This window comes from Telopea speciosissima, chromosome 5, assembly GCF_018873765.1.
Source record: "Telopea speciosissima isolate NSW1024214 ecotype Mountain lineage chromosome 5, Tspe_v1, whole genome shotgun sequence".
Lineage (NCBI taxonomy): Eukaryota > Viridiplantae > Streptophyta > Magnoliopsida > Proteales > Proteaceae > Telopea > Telopea speciosissima.
Genome location: NC_057920.1, coordinates 7299388 through 7319175, shown reverse-complemented (window position 1 = coordinate 7319175; position 19788 = coordinate 7299388). Strand labels below are relative to the sequence as shown.

The following is a 19788-nucleotide window of genomic DNA, read 5'->3' as shown; positions in this document are numbered from 1 at the left end:
TTGTTTTGTTGATTTAAGAAGAAGATTCTGTTTGTTTTCTAGTTTAAGAAAAGTTAGAAAAGGAATAAATAGAAGAAAAGATAAGGAAATTGATCTCTCAAGGTGAGAAATTTAATTGTTTATGTTGAAAGGTCCAACCCAAGACCTTAAGTCATTAGATGGAGAGAGTTCCTCAAGTATATGAAGGAGTTCTAAGGACCAGAACAATTCGATGTGAAACCATAATAATTCAATAACTTCCAACAGCTCAACACTCCTCTTTACTTGTAGTTTCAGCATACCTAATTTCACATGTGGATAAACAATTTAGGGAGGATAACAAAGATATCTAAACTCTAATACCATATTGATGGGTTCGGCCCAAAACCTTTAAGACATTAAGTGGAGAAAATTCCTCAAGTAATGAAGGCACCATGGATCAAAATAAACTGATGTAGGACTTTAACCCATAGTAAAATAGAACAACCAATATATGATTTGAGAGACTAAGTATAAGAGAAATGTAATCTTAAATGGTTAAAACACTCACTGATGAGGCAAAAAGTCTTCCCCCTCTTGCCCATTTTTTCGGAGTTCTGCTCACATTCTCGTATGAGAATGGTTCTCGTATGCCCTTAGCCACACTTCTAGAATCCACAAGAGTGAGTGGAAGAATTGTTTGTTCCATGGTGCTTGTTAACTGGGTATATTTCAGTTGGCCCTTTCTCCATAGTAATAAATGGTTGAGAAGTCATACATTTCATCCAACGATCAATAATTGTTAGCATATAAAATTTCAATATACAACGCTAACCTATAGATCATCTCCGTACAACATTAACTCTATAACTACCAACAGTTATAGAGTTAATGGGTGATGAATGGTTAAGATGTTTTACACTTCATCATCCCACGATTCATAGCTGTTTAACATAAATTCTATTATACACCGCTACCTAATATATAGGCATTTCAATCATTCGGAGACGAGTTCAATTTCTCTACACGCACCAACAAGACCAAGGAGGCAAAGACAACGCTTTGACGGTTTGTCCCACATAGACTTTTCCATTGTGTTTTTTTTGGTAAAACTTTTCCATTGTTTAGATTCACGAGGATCTCATGCCGACAGCCCAGCTATCATATTGGATGGAGACTCCAATTAAATCTGGAGAAAGAAGGACAACAACGAAAGGGAATTTTGACGGTTGAAAATAAAAGCTTGGAATTGTCCAAAACACCGTACCCTTTGCTTCACTTTGAATGTGATGTTTGGAGTTAATCCTGGAAAAAATTCTGCAGTAGGAAGGAAACTAGAAGCCATATCATAGACAAAATTCCAGTCCAATTTTCTTGTTGACTTCAGGATCTAAAAGATGCAAACACAACCACAAACAAACACAGAGAGAGAGAAAGGGAGTCCCAAGGTCCCACACAGGTTTTGGTGCCTTAGTATCATATTAGATTTCAACTTAAAAGCTGGAACTGTTTAGTAGTGGGCATGGTTTTGGTGCATGGTATCGGATCGTACCCTGGAAATCGATATAGAGTATCGAATCAATATCAGTTGTATTGGATTGATACCGGCTAAAATGCCGGAGTTAGCACTCAGCTAGCATACCTTTTTAGTATTGGACCGGATATCGATCATGTATCGATTGAAATTTTTTTTTTTTTAAAAATGCCTAAAAATCCCATAAATAATTGAAAAGAAGGGCAAGAGATTGCTATATGGTTGTGTAGCCCCTGTACCAGCATTGGGCCAATGTGAGCACGCAGTGGTATCAACTTGGATGAGATTTTTTATTTCAAGGGGGCAAGGTGGTAAATTCGCATGCTCCTACTAATATGTCTAGGCGCAAGGGCTATGCGGGCAAATAAGCTCCTTTTCTTGCTAAAAAGAATATGGACCATAGATCACTGCTTGGTTTTTGTGGCCCTTACATTAGCTCAGCGGCCAATGAGAGCGTAAGGGCATAAGCATAGATAAGATTTTAATTTTAGGAGGGGTTGGGTAGTAATTTTGCATGCTCCTATGTTTGAGCACATGAGCCACATGATCAAGCAGCATTCTTTTTTCCAAAGAATATTTTCAAAAAAGAAAAATTATACATCAATCGATTTTGTGTGAAATATCAATCAACTTGCAACAAATATCAGCATAAAATATGAAAATCAAGTTTAATCATGAAAATTACTTGCAATTTTTGAGTTCTGGAAAACTGAACGATGAGGAAAAAGATTTACACATTTCTGTCATTCAACCACCTTGCTCGACCTTTGGATGTAAAGAATTACTCAAAACAATAATATCGTAAAGATCAGACTCATATTTTGGGAGATTAAGGAGTGAGAAGATAGGCAAAATCCCAAAAAAAAAAAAAAGAGGAGAAAAAAGAAGAGGAAATCCTGTGTTGCAATTTGCAAAAGATTGAAGGAGAAATCAAAAAACCACTGTCATCGGGATGTGTACGGCACTACCCAGCCATCAGATGCCTCATTGGGCTCTCCACTTAGTGGAAAGGATTAGGGCTGTAAATGGATCAGATAGTGCTATATCCGCATCTGCATCCGATTAGCTATCGGACGGATTCGGATAGTGCTAAACGGATAAGAACATGGATACGGATCGGATATTTTATCCGTTTACATGTAAATATAGCTTTTCAAATAACTATAGTCTATCCGTATCCGCATTCGTTTAGCTTTTGGACGAATTCGGATAGTGCTAAATGGATACGGACATGGATATGAAAATGAATTTTGACTATTCATTTACACCCATAGAGAGGATCCCAATCCTGGTATAGAAATCCAATAAATATGTGAAGACATCTAAAATCCCAAACATAATTGATATTTTTGAGTTCTATCCCAACAAAAAAATGTTTTTGATATTTTTTAGATTATTCTCAACAAAACACCATTCCTACGAGGCCACTATCACATCGGATAGGATTAGGCCACTATTAATGGTTTGGTATTAAAACAAACTGACAATGGTTGGTGGTGCGAGGGAGCCACTCATTCCATCGTACGCCGGTTGATTAATTATTGAAAGAACAGTACAGATCCGGGTGTCTACTAATCCATCTCTGCGTGTTCAAAAAGGCTAATCCTATGTAAAATGTAATTGTATTGATGACGGTGAGCAATCTTTGCGTATTAAATGGGCATGTTATTTACCAAATCATCCACTTTAAGATTTAACGGTCATAATTGGTTGGGGATGAAGTTTAAGGAAGCTGAAGGTCTTGAGTTCCACTCTGTCTTTCCCCTTGGGGTCACTCACCTTAGAGAAAATTCTCTGATAAATATGGGAGCTCTATAGAGTCATACACGAGTCCTGGGGGATTTAGTTGGCTGAAGGCCGGATACCTTCTGTTTCAAAAAAAAACGAAAAGAATTGATATAGGATAGGATCAATCGATTCCAATCGATTCCAATATCAATTCTTTGCTGATCTTGGGTCAAGTATCGATAATGATCCCTAGATCCACTTATCTGATCCAATTTGGATCATATCATCAAAATTCTTGTAGGTTGATCTAGATCAATATGAGATGATCAGATGATATAGGCAGATCCGGATCGATATAAGTGGAGACTGATACTAACCCGATGCGGGAATATTAAAATCATGATAAGATATATATTGTAAGTTTATAACATGCATGATATCCCAAAAACATTGTTTTCTGTTGTTTTCATTCCTTTTGCTCCCAATTGCACAACTAAAAAGTTGTGTTGGACTGATATGTTAACAACTTACCTCCAAATTGCGGGAAAATTCAAAGTTTAGGAGATTCAAGCAAAGATTAGATAAGGTGTTTGTAGGAACTAGCAAGTAAAATATAGTTCATAACTATTAGATTATTCTTATTTTTTAATGAAACCCTTCCTCCCATACTTTTAGTACTTTTTTGATTTTTTTATTGGGCTTTTAGAGATTCTGGATTCTGGACTAGGCTTGGATCTACCAACCAAAACAGGCAGGTAGTCTGTTGTTGGATCAGGCAATCCAGATCAGGGTCCAAACATGAATCTTATTTTTTTATTTTTTTATTTTTTAATTTTAAAGGGGGAGGTGGGGGGAAAGGGGTTAAATTCCTCTGATCACCTGATCTCTGGTGTGCCGTCGGATGTGCGCGATCATCCCACCAATACTTAAAGGAAGAGAGGGATGTGAGATAAACAGATGGAACATGCCCAATGATGACCAGATCGCCACTTGGTGAATTGGTGATTAGTGGCTGCCATCAATGAATTGAGACTTCAACAGTTCAACCCTTCCCCCACCCAAAAAAAGAAAAATAAAAAAAAACTAGTTTTTTTTCCCAATACCGTTAATTGGCCATCATTGTTTTTGAAATAATGAAAGCCATTTTGCCTTCAACGTATAGGGTGAAGGAATGATAACCTTTAGATTCATCATGAGTCAACCCATCTTTGTGGTAGACGTGTCAATTGGTCGGTTTGGTTTAATTTGATTTGATCTTTTATTGGGTTGGTTTAATTGTCTCTTATTGGTTTGTTATTGGGTTATTACCACTTCATGCCTAGAGGTGTCAATTGATTGGTTTGGTCTAATTTGATTTGGTCTTTTATCGAGTTGGTTTATATATACATTGAATATTAATGAAAAACTTATTTTTTCATTGATATATCTCTGGTTTTTTGTTTTCAATTGATCTGATTCAATTTCAATTTTTATTGTTTCCATAAAATCCCAACCCAAAACCAAATCAATAAGAATTCTATTCAATCTAGCTGAACCCGGTTGATTCTGATAAGATCCGATGAGTTGGTGCTGAACTTTGACTACCCTTACCCTCAACGGTGGGTAAAGAAAAGTTTCCAAGAAAAAATATATATATATTAATGAATTGGAACATCGAGTTACCTTCATGGAAGCAAAATGTCGTGAGAGAGAGAGAGAGAGAGAGAGAAATGAGAGAGTTATGGAGACGTGTAACATGGGAAAGGAAACCTTTCTTTGTCGCCTCGCAGAGAATTCGATTCTGTTAGATGCTTGACGTGTGAAGTAGTGTGTCTCATAAATAAATAATTAAAAAAAAAAGAAAAAACAAAGATGTGAAAGAAGTAAAATTAAGACCAGAAAATAGCATTTAACATAACATTAACAGACAAGAAAGAAAATTACATTACAAAAGGAAAACAAAAGGAAAACAAGAAAGAAAGCAAGAAAGAAAGAAAGAAAGCAAATGCTGTCCAAAGTCCAATGAAGGGTCCCCCAGTGTCCTCCCATAACCAAAGAGAAAAGCGCACCTGGTCGGTGGACAGCGAAAACACAAACTCATCCAAAACGAGTCCTTTTACACTCTTCAAAATGCCCTATACCCCCACCAATCTGGACCGTTCAATCCACCGAGTCTGTACATTTTTATTAAACGGTCTAGATCTCGATCTGTCTTTATGTTCCAAAAATAACTTTTTTCCTTCTTTTTTAAAGCAATCCAACAGCTTTTTTCAGTTAATTGGCCAATTTACCCCTTTTTCTAGCATAACATTCCCAACGGCGCCGTGGAACTATTGGAAGTTGGAACTCCCTAACTGCCAACAAGAAGGGAAAAAAGTAGGGTGGGGGCCGGGGGAGGGGGGGACCCAAAACAAGGACAAAATAGTCATTTTTAGTATCACCACTACAGAACCACCATCGAGGCATCGATGATCTCTACATAAAAATAGGTTTGGGTCCAATCCAATTTAAATTTAAAAGTTAGAAAAGTAGATTCGTAATGCCATGTACATTCCCGTCCAATGAGTTATGGTGCACGAGACGAGACGAGAGAGAGATAGAGAAAGAATAAACTTCCGTAAACCAAGGCATATAAATCGAAAATTGCGGCTTCCCTATTTGACGTCAGCGGAGCATCCAGATCTTACCGCCTAAGGAAGCTTCTGCCCTCATCTGCTCATTGGATTGCAACCCAAGTGAGTGAGTGACCCTTTCCTGGAATTAAACACAGACACAGCATTTGTTGTTGATTTGTTCGTAGCTCCTTCTCAAGGTTTTAAGCTCAGTGAGGTACTGACTGAGGTAGTTTTTAGTGACTAGTACTGAAAAAATGGATGAATAAATAGAAATAAATCAGAAAAAAAATAGAAAGAAACCCAACAAAAGCAACCATGGAAGCTCCTCTTCTCACCCTTTTTCTGCTTCTGTCATTGGTTTTATCGTCCATTGTTTGCCTTTCAAGAGGAACCCAAGGAATTCACGATCCGGGTGGCAGTGATGGTAACCGGAGAATTCTGCATCAGCCATTGTTTCCGGTGGATACGACGCCTCCACCTGCAGCACAGCCTCCTCCCCCGGTTTACCCAGGCCCAGATGAGCCTTTCTTCCCTGAGGTTCCTACTGCGCAGAGCCCGGATCAGACACAGACTAGTCCCCCGGCTCCTCCTGCCAATGTCACTATCCCTGTTTCGCCGGCCACGGCAGCGCAGCCCACTAGTCCCACCAAGAAAGTCGCAATTGCGGTATCGGTGGGGATTGTGATATTGGGTATGCTTTCGGCATTTGGCTTCTTCTTGTATCGACACAGGGTAAGACACCCGCCTGAATCTCAGAAGCTTGTTGGTGGTGAAAACAACTCTCAGCGGTTGGCTCAGGAGCCAACTGGACCAGCCTCTGATTTCCTCTACCTGGGAACGATGGAGCCTTCCGATCGTAGAAGCGGCGAGGCCGCCGTCGGCGTTATCGACGAGGCAAATGGGATTTGTGGTTCACCTTACCACAAGCTAAGCTCAATGCGAATGTCAGAGCTTCACCGTCCAAGCCCAGAACTTCATCCCTTACCGCCCCTGAGCAGAGCTCCACCACGCAGAATTTCTCCTCCTCCTCCTCCACCTCCAGCCATGTCGTCTGACGAGGAGACATTCTACTATACACCTCAGGGTTCAACAGCTGGGAATGGAAGTGGTAATAGTTATGGTGAGAGCCCTTGCGTACCTGCTTCGCGTCAGATTTGGCCAAAGACCAGTTCTCGTGCGAGCACTGCCACTAAAAGTAGTTTTGGTACTAGTTCTATGTCTTCTACTTCTACTCCTCACTCTCGAAGGTCTTCTCCTAAATCGCGTTTTTCAATTTCTTCTTCTCCTGAAGTCAAGGGCCCCGTTACATGCGCTGCTCCACCTCCGCCACCACCGCTACCACCACATCCACCACCATCACAACAGCTACGAGCTCGAAATTATCAACTCGAAACACCATCACCTCACAAGGGTAATAAGAAATTTCTATCGCCGCTTACCCCGACACCAAATTTGGTGCTTCCTCCGCCAATTAATGATCCATCTCCGCAAGCATCTAAGACCCCAGCCCCACCTCCTCCACCACCGCCGCCGCGGCCATCGCCAGCAATGTCAACCAAAATACAACGTTCGGTAACAAATATACAAGTAACACCGGTTCGTGCATTTCCCAGAACCGAAACTCAGATTTCTAGCCCAAACGTCACAACATCTGAGAAATCGGTATCGGTTGCAGAGGAAAATCAGAGTGGTGGCAGTTCTTCGGAGCGGCTTAATGGGGAAGGCGATACAGATGGATCAATCAAGCCCAGGTTGAAGCCCTTGCATTGGGATAAAGTAAGGGCAACTTCGGATCGAGCCATGGTTTGGGACCACCTGAAATCGAGCTCATTTCAGTAAGTAAAGCTAAACTAAAATTGATGATGACCCCATGCTGCGCAGTGGGTACTCCCTCCATATCTGATCTTGAAAATCTTTTCTCTGGTTGTTTGCAGATTGAATGAAGATAGGATAGAAAGTCTTTTTGGCTGCAACACCACAAATACAGTTCATAAAGAAGCCACTAGAAAATCAGTTCTCCCTCCCATGGAACGGGAGAACAGGGTACTCGACCCTAAGAAGTCACAGAACATAGCAATACTTTTAAGAGCGTTAAACGTAACACGAGATGAAGTGTCTGAAGCAATTCTAGATGGTAAGCTTTTTTCGTTCAATTTTTTCGAGAGAAGGAAATGTCAAGCATACATTCAGTGGATGTGGAGTAGAGGAAATTTTTTTTTCATAATCAATTCTTGGAGATTTGCTTGAAAGTATAACTTAATCTATCCACAACAGTGGTTATCAATTCACAATGTTTTTCTGAAGTACACTAGATTTATAAGACTTAGCATAATAGCATAGAGATTTCTTGGATTTAGGATCCAACAGAGATAGAACTATGTAAGCTAGGCTCAAATGAAAGATTAAAGGGAGGTTTTAGACCTTAGGTTTCCCTATTACCTCCAGTCCTGGTCGAGATTGAATGAAATCTCAATTTTTTTTTGAAATAGCTGCATAACAGAGCTTTCATACTGGATAATGAAGCATTTAGCTGCATAACAGAGCTTTCATACTGGATAATGAAGCATTTTGGTCAGTGGCCTAAAAGTTTTATTGGAGACATCCACATTGTAGGAATTCATGATCCAAGTGGCAGTAACAAGAACATGTCAATGATGAATAAACCGAACAGAATAAGAAAATTCACAAATGTTTGTTACAATTTTTGCCTTTCACATATTTCCATTTAACAAAGGATCCTGAATTTTTCCTGCTACACGCTGCATGTAACAGGTAATCCTGAAGCTTTGGGCGCTGAGCTCTTAGAAACTCTGGTGAAGATGGCCCCGACCAAAGAAGAAGAACTAAAGCTAAGAGACTATAGTGGTGACATATCAAAACTAGGGTCTGCGGAGAGATTTCTGAAGGCGGTTCTTGATATACCCTTTTCCTTTAAAAGAGTTGATGCAATGCTATACAGAGCCAATTTTGAGACAGAGGTGAAATACCTGAGGAAGTCTTTCCAAACCCTAGAGGTAAAATTGGTGAAAACTTCCATTTCTGTTTCTGCAAGCTAGATTTTCTTGGTAAAGAGGTGCATGCTGTTACACTGTCCCGGTAAGCATATGGTCTGGAAATTTGTAACAGCACCTGAAGAACCAACTTAAAACCTACCCTGGTTACATGTGTTAAATGTATTCAAACTACAAAAAAATATGCAAGAAATAGATGTAACTGAATTATTTGGTGATTTCAATTGCATATTTTGAAATCGCTGTAACTTCTATATGCTTAGTCAATTTTGAAAAAAATCTCTACAGTTTTGTCTGGCTACAAGTGAAGGGAAAGGAAGGAAAATGAAATTAATTAAAAAGTAAACAATGGAAACTTTTGTAATCATGATTCTGTAACTAACTTAAAATCATACAAATATGGTAATTAAAATTTCAAATATATTCTTTAGCCTCATTATATGTTCCTATTTGAACAAAAGCGATTTGGTTGAAAAACTGAAGTAAAATTTAAATAGTACCTGTAGGAAGTTCCTTATTTAATTATACAATCAATAATTTCATTTCCCTTCCTTCACTCCACTTCCAACCAGAATGAACCTGAAGTATTTAGAGTTTCCCTGTCGAGACCAAAATATTCTGTGTGCCGAAATTTGCTGACATCTGATTAAATGACCCTTAATATCCCACTAATAAAATTGAGCTTATCTGTAACATTTTCCAGGCGGCATGTGAAGAGTTGAAGAACAGTCGGCTATTCCTCAAACTCCTCGAAGCTGTACTCAGAACAGGGAACAGAATGAATGTTGGCACAAATCGTGGTGATGCAAGAGCCTTTAAGCTTGATACACTCTTAAAACTAGTGGATATCAAAGGAACCGATGGGAAGACAACTTTGCTCCACTTTGTGGTCCAAGAGATTACTAGATCTGAAGATGCAGGTTCTGATCCTCCACTTGAGAATATTCCTAATAAAATGCATCCAAAAGTGGAAGAGGATTTCAGGAAGCAAGGATTGCAGGTTGTCGCCGGACTGGGCAGAGAACTTGTGAATGTCAAGAAAGCAGCAGGAATGGACTCAGATGTTCTAAGCAGTTATGTTTCAAAACTTGAAATGGGGCTTGATAAAGTCAGGATAGTTCTACACTATGAGAAGTCAAATACACAAGGAAAATTCTTTGAGGCCATGAAGCGGTTTCTTAATGAGGCGGAAGAGGAGATCCTTGGGGTGAAGGCTGATGAAAGAAAAGTTCTATGCCTCGTAAAAGAGGTCACACAATATTTTCATGGAGATGCAGCGAAGGAGGAAGCACATCCTTTCAGAATCTTTGTGATTGTAAGAGATTTCCTCTCGGTGTTGGATCAGGTATGCAAGGAAGTGGGGAAAATGCAGGAGAGAACAATGGTGGATTCTACTAGATCCTTCAGGATATCTGCAAATGCTTCATTACCAGTCCTCAACAGATTCAATACAAGACAGCAGCATGGAAGTTCAGATGAAGAAAGCTCATCATCTCCATAAGATTTTGTGATGATGGTGCACACTCCATTTCTTTGGATGCCAAAATCAATATCTAAGGGCCCATACCTACTGTTACTAGGAGTTTCTGCCCTTGACTTCTATTTTCTTGATCAATCTAGTCCTTTTGACTTCCCAGAAAAAAAACGTTCTTCTATAGTTTCAGATGCCACGGTGGAGTATGTGATTCTTTCGAGTTCTTCACAAGTGTAAGGATTTCTCTTGGTGTTGGACTGGGTATGCTATACAGCGAAAGATGCCGGAGTGAATATAGTGGGTTCTATTAAATCCTCCATGGATATGCAGGAGTTCAATAGAAGGCAGGATGGAAGTTCATGTGGGAATAAGTCTTGACCAAAGGTACTGCACTTGAATTTCTTCAGAAGTCATGCTATTAACCCAAATTCCATTGGGCTGATGATAGAAAGAAAAAGGAATTGTTCTGGTAGGAGATTGAATAGTTTGAGATCACCTCTCCGGATAGAAGATGGAGATTCTTAATTCACAAGGATTGCTTCCAGAAAGAGTTGAAAAAATACTCTGACCCAGTAGAGGTAGCCTATAAGAAATCTAAAAAGATGTGAAAGGTCATAACTAATAAAAAGACTTGGGAGGCTTTTGATACCCAAGACCTACAGTTGGTGGGAAGAATAATTGTTCATTGTACGGGAATGGATAATATATCAATTCACACATTATACTTGAACAACTCTACATAGTTCAGATAATCTTTGACCCAACTTAATTTAGGAGACAAAATTTTTCTCATTTTTGGGGATATCCTTTTCAACTTAATTTACTCATTTTGGTGATGTCTTTCTGAGTCAACATAAACCCTAGAGCTCATAACAGTGCTTGACTTTGTATATATCAATCCAAACTGCAGTATGAAGTCATTTTATAGTATCTGCAATTTTGTTTTGCTTAATTTTTGTGTTTCTTTGTGTATTGTAAATATTTACCTGAAAATAAGCTTTAGTTTTTCCAGTCATTCTTGCATTTGGCTTTGTTTGGATCCAATATGGTGTCATTCTTGCATTTCTCAGTGTCTTTTGAGAATGAATCCCATTATTTGTTTCCCCTCCCCAAATGGTCTTTTTAGCTTTAGATCTGCCTGGAATTTTGTCAGATCCCCAGCTCCAACTGTCCTTTGGCTAAATTAGTTTGGTTCAAAGGACACATCCCCCGCCACAGTTTCCCAGTTTGGAGAACCCTTAATCTTTGCCTTCCCACCCAAGCCTTCGTACTTCACCGCAACATCCCTGTTTCTTCCTCTTGTATTTTTTGTTAGAATGGCATTGAGGATATCGACCACCTTTTCTTCTCCTGCACCTTTACCTCCACTATCTAGAAAAAAACCTTTTAGCTCCCTTTGGCCTAGTCGTAGGAGACTTCTTCCCTTCGACCGGGAATGGCTTTGGTTGGACATGACTTTTTCTGGTAGCTTTATCTGTGATACAGTAGGTAAGCTTGTGTTCGGGGTTGCTTTATCTCACATTTGGATGGAGATGAATCTTAGAAGATGGACTTCCAATTCTCGCTCTTTTGACTTGATTTGGAAAGCCCCCTTTTTTTATGTTTCCTCTAAGCTCCATATGCTCCCTCATGATCCCCTTATTGATACCCCAAGGAATAGGCTCATTGTTGTGTCCTAAGGATTAGAGGATTAGATGTCGGCCTTCTAAGGTCTTCTAGCCCTCCTTTCTAGGGCTTGAGGCTTGTATTGCTCTTCCCCCCCCCCCCCCCCCGTCCCTTTTTTTTTTTTTTTCCCTCTCTCCCCTTGGGGGGTTTTGGTAATGGATTTTTTATTCACCAAAAAAAAAATCCCATGGAGAAGCTGGGAGACAATTTTGAGATCTAGAACACCAAACAGCGAGTGGTAGTGAACTAGGGGAGCAGCCAATAAAAGGCATACCCAATGCACAAGGCTCCCGCCACTTCAAGGCCTGGGGAGAGTCATAATGTATGCAGTCTTACCCCTGCTTTCGCAGAGAGGCTGTTTCCAGACTCGAACCCGTGATCACTTGGTCACAATGGAGCAACCTTACCATTGTACCAAGGCCTGCCCTCAAATAAATGGATAGCACAAGCAAACAGATGCATGCTTGGTGATTGCTTCCAGATCCCAGTCCTTTGCCATGAAGCAGACTCTGAACAGTAACATCAAAAGCAACGTATAAGCCATACTGGATTGATTGTGTATGCTCAACAAATTTTGACTTCAAATATAGGTATTGAACCTGGTAGGTTATTTTCTCCATCTTTGCACAGAAGTTTTTCCTTGTTCAGTTAGTGTCACCACTAAACAAAGGAATCAAGCTTGTAGGGATTGATTCTGCAAAGAGGAAAGAGGATGCTTGTAACTGCCTCAGCCTTGTTAAGAGCTTGATAGAGAATGCAGATCCATTACTGCACTCCATTTAGAGTTCACCAACCTCTTTCCTTACTCTAGATGTAGTCACTAATATATTGATACATATTATTGTTTGGTAAATACCATTGAGTATCCTTAACTCAATTTGCTTTGAGAGGAGGAAACAAAAGCTAATAACCTTGTCTTTCTAATGTTATTAACATTGAAAATTCTTTTAAAGCTTTGCTCTATCTGGGTTCAAAATCTGGAAGTCAGACAATTTCTAGCATCAACTTTCTTGATTCTTCAAGTACCGTAAATGCTTCATGAGCCTAAAACAAAAAATTTCCAGGCACAGGCAAGGTGAACCCTAACTCAGAAAAAAATACTCTCATGAATAGATTTATGGAACATTTCGATTCATATTTACTTCTAGAATATTTACCACAAATATCTCTCATCTACAAAGGAAAAATCACATCACTACTTTATGGAACATTTGTATATACTCAACTTTTGGGCCCAAGAGATCTATGGTGAATTAGTTCCACCAGAAAAGGAAATGAAAAATAAAAAGGAAAAGGACAATATGATGAGTTCTGACTTTCATTCTTCAGGAGAGCCGTGGGATGATCGCAATCTCCAAATGACCATAATCAAAGTTGAAATGCCCCATCACCTTCTGGACTTTTGTAGTTCATCATCCTTTTTATCCCATTTTTTCTCATGCGTCATTAAAATTCACAGTGAGCAGGGGCTAATTTCGCAAGTGGTTCTCTGCTGCTTTATTACTTTCCGATTGAGGTACAAAGAGACATCACTGATCTTCTCACCAATGTATTCTCAAGAGTACAGGCAGTGAACCCAAGCTTACAACAAGAGCTTGGATGAGGAACCAACCTCCCACCTCAAGCACAGACAACATTTGTCAATGAAAAGAATGGAGCTCTAGGATTGCTCTTTGTAGTCAAAATCTTTTTCGCCAATATTTCGCACTTCATATTGTCCTTCTTGGTTTGTTGCAGAAATCTCTCCTTAAATTTCCTGCAAGGGCAGTGTCCTTCTTTAGAGGTTTAAGCTAGTTTGTATTAGCTGTGCTATAAATAACAGGACACACTCTACAGTGTAAAAACTACAGGTTGGATGGTTACACTAAGGAATTTGGTCCAAATATAAACCTAGGGATCAGCCAGATGGTGGAACCATCTCTTTTTGACTCTTTTCCTTTTATTTTGAAAAATGAACCATCAATTGTTTGTTACTATAAGAAAGAGATATCATTCCATCATGCCATATAAAAGAGAGCGGTGCCCTGGAGATAGGAGGGAAAGGGAATGGAGGAAGAAAGATAAGTGATAAGGTGAACCTGCACAATGGAACCCTACACACATCAGGCCTAGCACAAAGATGAGAATGTAGTTCCAGGAACTGCCACATTCTCTTGCAATGAATGCAACCACCAGGAACCCGCATCTTGCAACCTGCAAAGTGACGGATGAGCAACTCTAGCCCCCTGCATGCTGCTAAACTACAAGGCGCCTGGTCCCCTTTTAAAACCTTGTCATGGGGACCAATAGTCCGACATCCATCTTTGCATATATGAACAAGGGCTTCCATTGCCTCGTATAATTGCAAGTACATATTCTTGTCTGGAAGCTTTCTTGTCCTTTCTTGTTTCTTCTGAAAGAAAATCAGAAGGTTTTGACATTAGAAACTATAATAAAGGACAGCCACCATGGTACATTAGAAGAAAGTTCTCACCGAATTAGGTTCGACAACTGACTCTAACAGTTCCATTACAAGCCTGGGGTGGCTTTGCTTCATCACCCTCCATCCTTCAGTTGTAGAAACAACCTCGAAGCTCTTTAGGATCAGACGGTGACAAAAGAGGCTAAGTCGAGGTGCATCACAGAGAAGTGAAAGCTGTAAGATGTCAAATACATTCTCTGTTGTAAGCAAATTGTGCTCTAGTTGCCACTCACAATCTTTCTTCAGTTGGGGAACCACAAAAGCATGTGACAACACCAACAAATGCAAGCCATATTTGGTCATCTCTTCTTGTTCATAGCTACAAGTGAAACATATTACTATACGATTTAGTACTGCAGCAGTAATAATTATAAACAGCAAAAACCAACAATAACAGTCAACATACTTCTTTTTTTTGGGGGGGGGGTGTGGAGGAGGAAGAAAACTAGCACTATTAGTTAATAAGTAAAATTGCTGTTACATTTTTTCATCACCAAATTATTATTACTGTTGATGCCACTACCATGATAGTATGCACATAAATTCCTAGAACATATCATCATGGTTTGGTTTGCAATAAAAGAATTTTAAACTGGTAATAGACGCACACTACAAGATCAACAATATCAGAGACTCAGTACCAGAAGTGGTGTTCAAACTAAGGAATGTCAAAATCAAATCAATATGAGTTGATCAAATAAAATGCTTCAATTCCTAGTCACCAATACATTTGATCTATATGGTAAGTTCAAATCCACTGAGCATGATAGAGTGCTTCAAATCGTAGTTGCCTGCTCATTTGATCTAATATCATAGTCCTGTGCAGCCAACAATACGTTAAAATAAGGTGGAAACTGGCAGAAGAAATTACAAAAGATATACCAGGAAGAATACAAGAAGCGAATGAAGACTTGGACTGCCTCATGCAGAACACCCTTGATGGAGATTGATTGCCGACAACCACGGCCTTCCGAATGGTTTAACATTCTCTTCATCACAGGAGAAGCCACACCCTGGGTACACATCCCATTAAGTTGATTTAAGTCTCATTTGTTTCAACACTTATATAGAGTAATGGAATAGCTATAATCATACAGTTCTATTTAATATGCATAAGGACCAGTGCTCATTATGCTTATCAGACTAGACACAAGCAGTCCAACCAATGGTCTACAGAGATTTCAAGGGGGCTGAACTGATTGAATTCCGAGATTGATAATCATTCACAACTAGTATATGTATACAACACTCAGATTCAGTATTTGGTGCTTCTTGATAAGCTTTTAATCAACGACAATCGTTATTAGGGGGAGGGGGAAGAAATAGGAGTACAACACTATAGCTCACAAAAAAGAGGCGCCCAAGACCAAGCTTCATCCAAAACTACATAAAGATAACATGAATAATACAGTCAAAGATTTAAAGTTATCTGGTACAATAACTTATATCAGTCTAACAACCTTTACTTGGGGAGATCATCTATCATCTCATTAGCTGATCTTGACCACTAATGGAACAAGGAGTACAATAGAGGAGCAAGATATTTATGCCTAAAAGGATGCATAAATCTACGTGGACTGACTTTTTGATATTATTCATCCACCAAATTAATCTCCTCACATTATAGGATTGAAAGATAATTTGCATAAGAACTAAACAATAGTCAAGTGGTAAATCCAACATTGCCAACTTATTTTTTTCATTCCAACTATCTGTAAAAGAAAAAACATCATTGAAAGCTCTCCCTGAACTAAAGCCTAAGATGCTTTATAATCCAGACTCCAAAGCCCCTTTAGCTACCCTTTAGGCAAATTGCAAAATATACCAGAACAGAATAGATTGTCATGGAAAATATTTCGTTGTAGAAGTGCATGAAAATGATAGGGGAGTTCAATAATGGTGAGGGAATTCTATGGACAGGCAATTCCAAGAGTTTGTTTGCTCCCTTGAAAGAGTGTGACGGATGGGGTTGGCACTTTCTGGCAAATGCCACAAGCACAAAAAATTAGCTTTTCTTATAAAGTAAGAGTGATAGGTTGACAAAGACTCTAGACTACCAACACATCCACAATCTTTTTTCTTCTGATTCCATTGAAAAGGGAAACAAAGATAAGGATTCCAGACTTAAGGGGCTTCAAAATCATTTCATTTCTAGTAAGAGAACATAACATATTTCATTAGTTTTTTCCATCACAGAACTGAACAAAAGTAGCTTTATTCTTCAAAGTAAACTGCTGAAGATAGAAAGAGGAGGAACTCACAAGAATGCTAGCATGTGCATTAATGACACCACTGTTTTCAGTATGAATAGAAACATCTGCTCTATAACCTTCACTGAAGAGATGTTTCCACAACTCCCGAGTTTCCACCAGAACACAGGTGTATCCCCTTAATGGTACTCCATTTACCACCAATGCCTTCCGATGATAATTGGAAGTCGCTAAATCAGGCAATGGAGGTGCCTCTGGGGAAGTCCTCTTGTTAGCTTGAGTAGATCCTTCACAGTTCATCCCTGTCATCCCAGTATATGCTCTGCTCCTGTGCACATGTAAGTAATAACAATATTGATAAAGATGACACCTTTGTTTGTTTTAATTTGGTTAGAGTCTGGAAACAACCTCTCTGTGAAAGCAGGGTAAGGCTGAATACATTATGACCCTCTCCAGACCCCGCAGTGGCGGGAGCCTCGTGCACTGGGTATGCCCTTTTTTAAACTGACATGGGGATGGGGGTATTCTCACTAATTTTTCCCCTGATTAATCTACCATGAAACTATAACTACAACTACATGTGAATTTGTTCAGAAAAAGGGGCTAAGAGAGCATGAAACTATAACAACAACTACATGTGAATTTGTTCAGAAAAAAGGGGCTAAGAGAGCTCTTTAAAATAGTAATTCAAATTGAAGGAAGGAGAAAGAGGTAACCTGTTGAAATCATAGATCTCCCGAAAGAAGCAGTATGAGAATCACTCCCTTTTGGTTCTACAACGATCAAAGAAGCCTCCCTAAGAGACAGACCGATTTGCTACAAAGTTCTAAAACAAGCGAACCCTTTTCCAACCCAGCTCTCTCTTGCAGAAGAAACAAAAGAAATGGAGTTGGTTTCAGAGGCCTGAAGCGGTTTTAAAGATGGGTTATGCAATTAATGGGGGTTTTTATTACATTATCCGACAGCAACAATGGATAATCTCCTCATCCTTCTTCCCGCCTCCGAAGACGAAGAAATCGAACAAACCGTATCTGTCTCTCCGGATACATAGACGATCCAATTCGATCTGTTCACATTATTTTCCAAAACCGATTAACTGAACTAACCATTGGGAAACTGTTTCCAGTTTCCATCCACTCCGTCGTCTGTAGTAACCTCTGTGTGTGTTCATGATAGTGTGCGCCTAAGATTCTGTCCCTCATGTACGCCCGTTCATTGTTTGCCGTTCGATGGTCTTTGATCTGATCCGGCTTCAGATTTTTGATGGCTCAGCTCAATTGTATAAACAAATGAACTACCGTGTATAAGAATTTTCTTCAAAAAGAGTTATTTTTGGGAAAATTGCCGGGATCTTATAATTCTTTTTCTAATCTAAGTAGATCCAAGAAATCGTCCCTTATTTTTTAAGGGCAACACTGCAACAGTTTTCTATGGGGATTGGGGAACATCTCCTTTGTGCATGGGAGCCAATGGGAGCTCACACAGTGGTATCGACAAGGCTGTCAGTCATTTTGCTCCCCCATTTGTCTGGGTGCAAGGGGGAAAATGACTTTTTATCCTGTCATGTTCCTTGCCTGAATAGGACCGTCCAATCCCCTCATAGAGAGCGCAAAATGACGACTTAACCTCTTTTGGGCAGTGTGTTGGGGCAGGGGGTTAAGTCGTCATTTCACACCCCTATGAGGGGACTGGATGATTTTATTCGGGTAGAAAACATTTCTCTTATTTTTTTTCAGAGCAAGAGATGGTCATGTAACGTGGTACTTTCATATGCTCCTATTTATGAGCACGAGTCATCCTACGGTTGTTACCAGGTGATGTTCTTTTTCCCTTTTATAATTTTTGGGGAAAAGGGGCACGAGCCATGCTACCAGATGGTGTTCTGTTTTCCTTTCATAATTTTTGGGGAAAAGTTTTTCTTCATTGTCTACCCACGAATCTACCATCATAATAACCTATCACGATCAGAATAACTTATCTTGCCTATATGTTGGAGGTCTAAAATGCCTATTGGTGAAAGATTCCTCCATTAAATTAGGTGAAGGAAAACTATCGATCTTTTAAAACCAAGATTCTCTTTTGTGGTTCGTGCACGGGTAGTTTTTGGAAATGGACAAAGATGTGTCAAATAGGGCGATTGGCCATTTTGAATTAGCGTGTGCGTTTGACCAAAAAAAAAATTTTTTTTTGGGGGGGGGGGGTGGTGGGGGTGGTGGTGGGGATTGATCATTTGAATCCCTATTTGTCCCCTCATCTGACGTCCATGACCATGCATAGAAACTTTTGCTTTCTTTTATTTTAAAATGGGAGACGATGGGTAAGCTGGCAATATACCCTAAGCTAACACTTTATGTGTCTGTCTCTCTTCCCTTCAACACCAACCCCCCCCATTTCGAAATGATTCTTTTACCTGTCAAAAGGAGAGTGCTAGTTTACGGTATACAGCTAACATACCCAGCCTTTTTCTTTAAAAACATAAAAAAAATCTCTCTAGATTCAAACTTATTACATAATTGAATTTTTTTTTTGTACGAATTACATAAATGAACGGAAAAGATTACTTATACACTCTTAATGACATTCCATCACATTTCCATCGGTTCCTTTGTATTTGGAAAATTAGGAAGTGCAAATTTGGCTTTGAGCCCATCTGATGCAGACACATACTCTTTATACTTTCGAAAGTGCCCCTCTTGTGCCCTAAATAGTAGTGGGTGGGATATGCGTCCGTTCCCTCTTCCACAAAATTACTAAGAATGAATCCATCATCAGATAGGCCCAACCAAGTTACTGGGAATTCAAGATCCATGTTGTTACATGAGATTACAAATTTCTGTAATGGGCATGCATTTCCATTGAAAGTGGCATTGGTAAGATGTTCAGGTCCTCCAGGATTGCATGACTGCATGAACAAAATGACAAGGACATGCTTCAATCGACCCAGACTTGATATTAATTCCATTCAGTACTGAATTAGAATGTTCTTTATATGAATACAAACTAATTAAATATACTTCTGCTTTTGGAGAAAGTTTCATCCGATCACTAGAATGTCATAATTTCTTCTTTCCCTACTGTAATCCCCTTGACATTGTTTTAGGAGTCCCTTACAACCACCAAAAGTGATGGATGAAGAGATCCTCTATTCACTGT

General features: G+C 39.4%; 2 protein-coding genes across 2 annotated transcripts; one reads left to right on the top strand and one right to left on the bottom strand.

The window, feature by feature from the left end:
* Positions 1-6116: 6116 nt before the first annotated feature.
* Positions 6117-11058, top strand: LOC122661407 (formin-like protein 6). Its single transcript, XM_043856788.1, has 4 exons — positions 6117-7649; positions 7749-7948; positions 8587-8828; positions 9529-11058. Exons 1-4 carry the CDS (start codon positions 6130-6132, stop codon positions 10324-10326), a joined length of 2760 nt encoding a protein of 919 aa, XP_043712723.1. The 5' UTR covers positions 6117-6129; the 3' UTR covers positions 10327-11058.
* A 2191-nt stretch (positions 11059-13249) lies between these two features.
* On the bottom strand, positions 13250-17469 carry LOC122661066 (BTB/POZ and TAZ domain-containing protein 4-like). Its single transcript, XM_043856379.1, has 6 exons — positions 17352-17469; positions 16687-16963; positions 15308-15438; positions 14438-14744; positions 14043-14356; positions 13250-13720 (listed from the first exon to the last, which is right to left on the bottom strand). The coding sequence occupies exons 2-6, from the start codon at positions 16942-16944 to the stop codon at positions 13585-13587; spliced, it is 1146 nt and encodes a 381-aa protein (XP_043712314.1). The 5' UTR covers positions 16945-16963; positions 17352-17469; the 3' UTR covers positions 13250-13584.
* Between the last annotated feature and the right edge of the window lie 2319 nt (positions 17470-19788).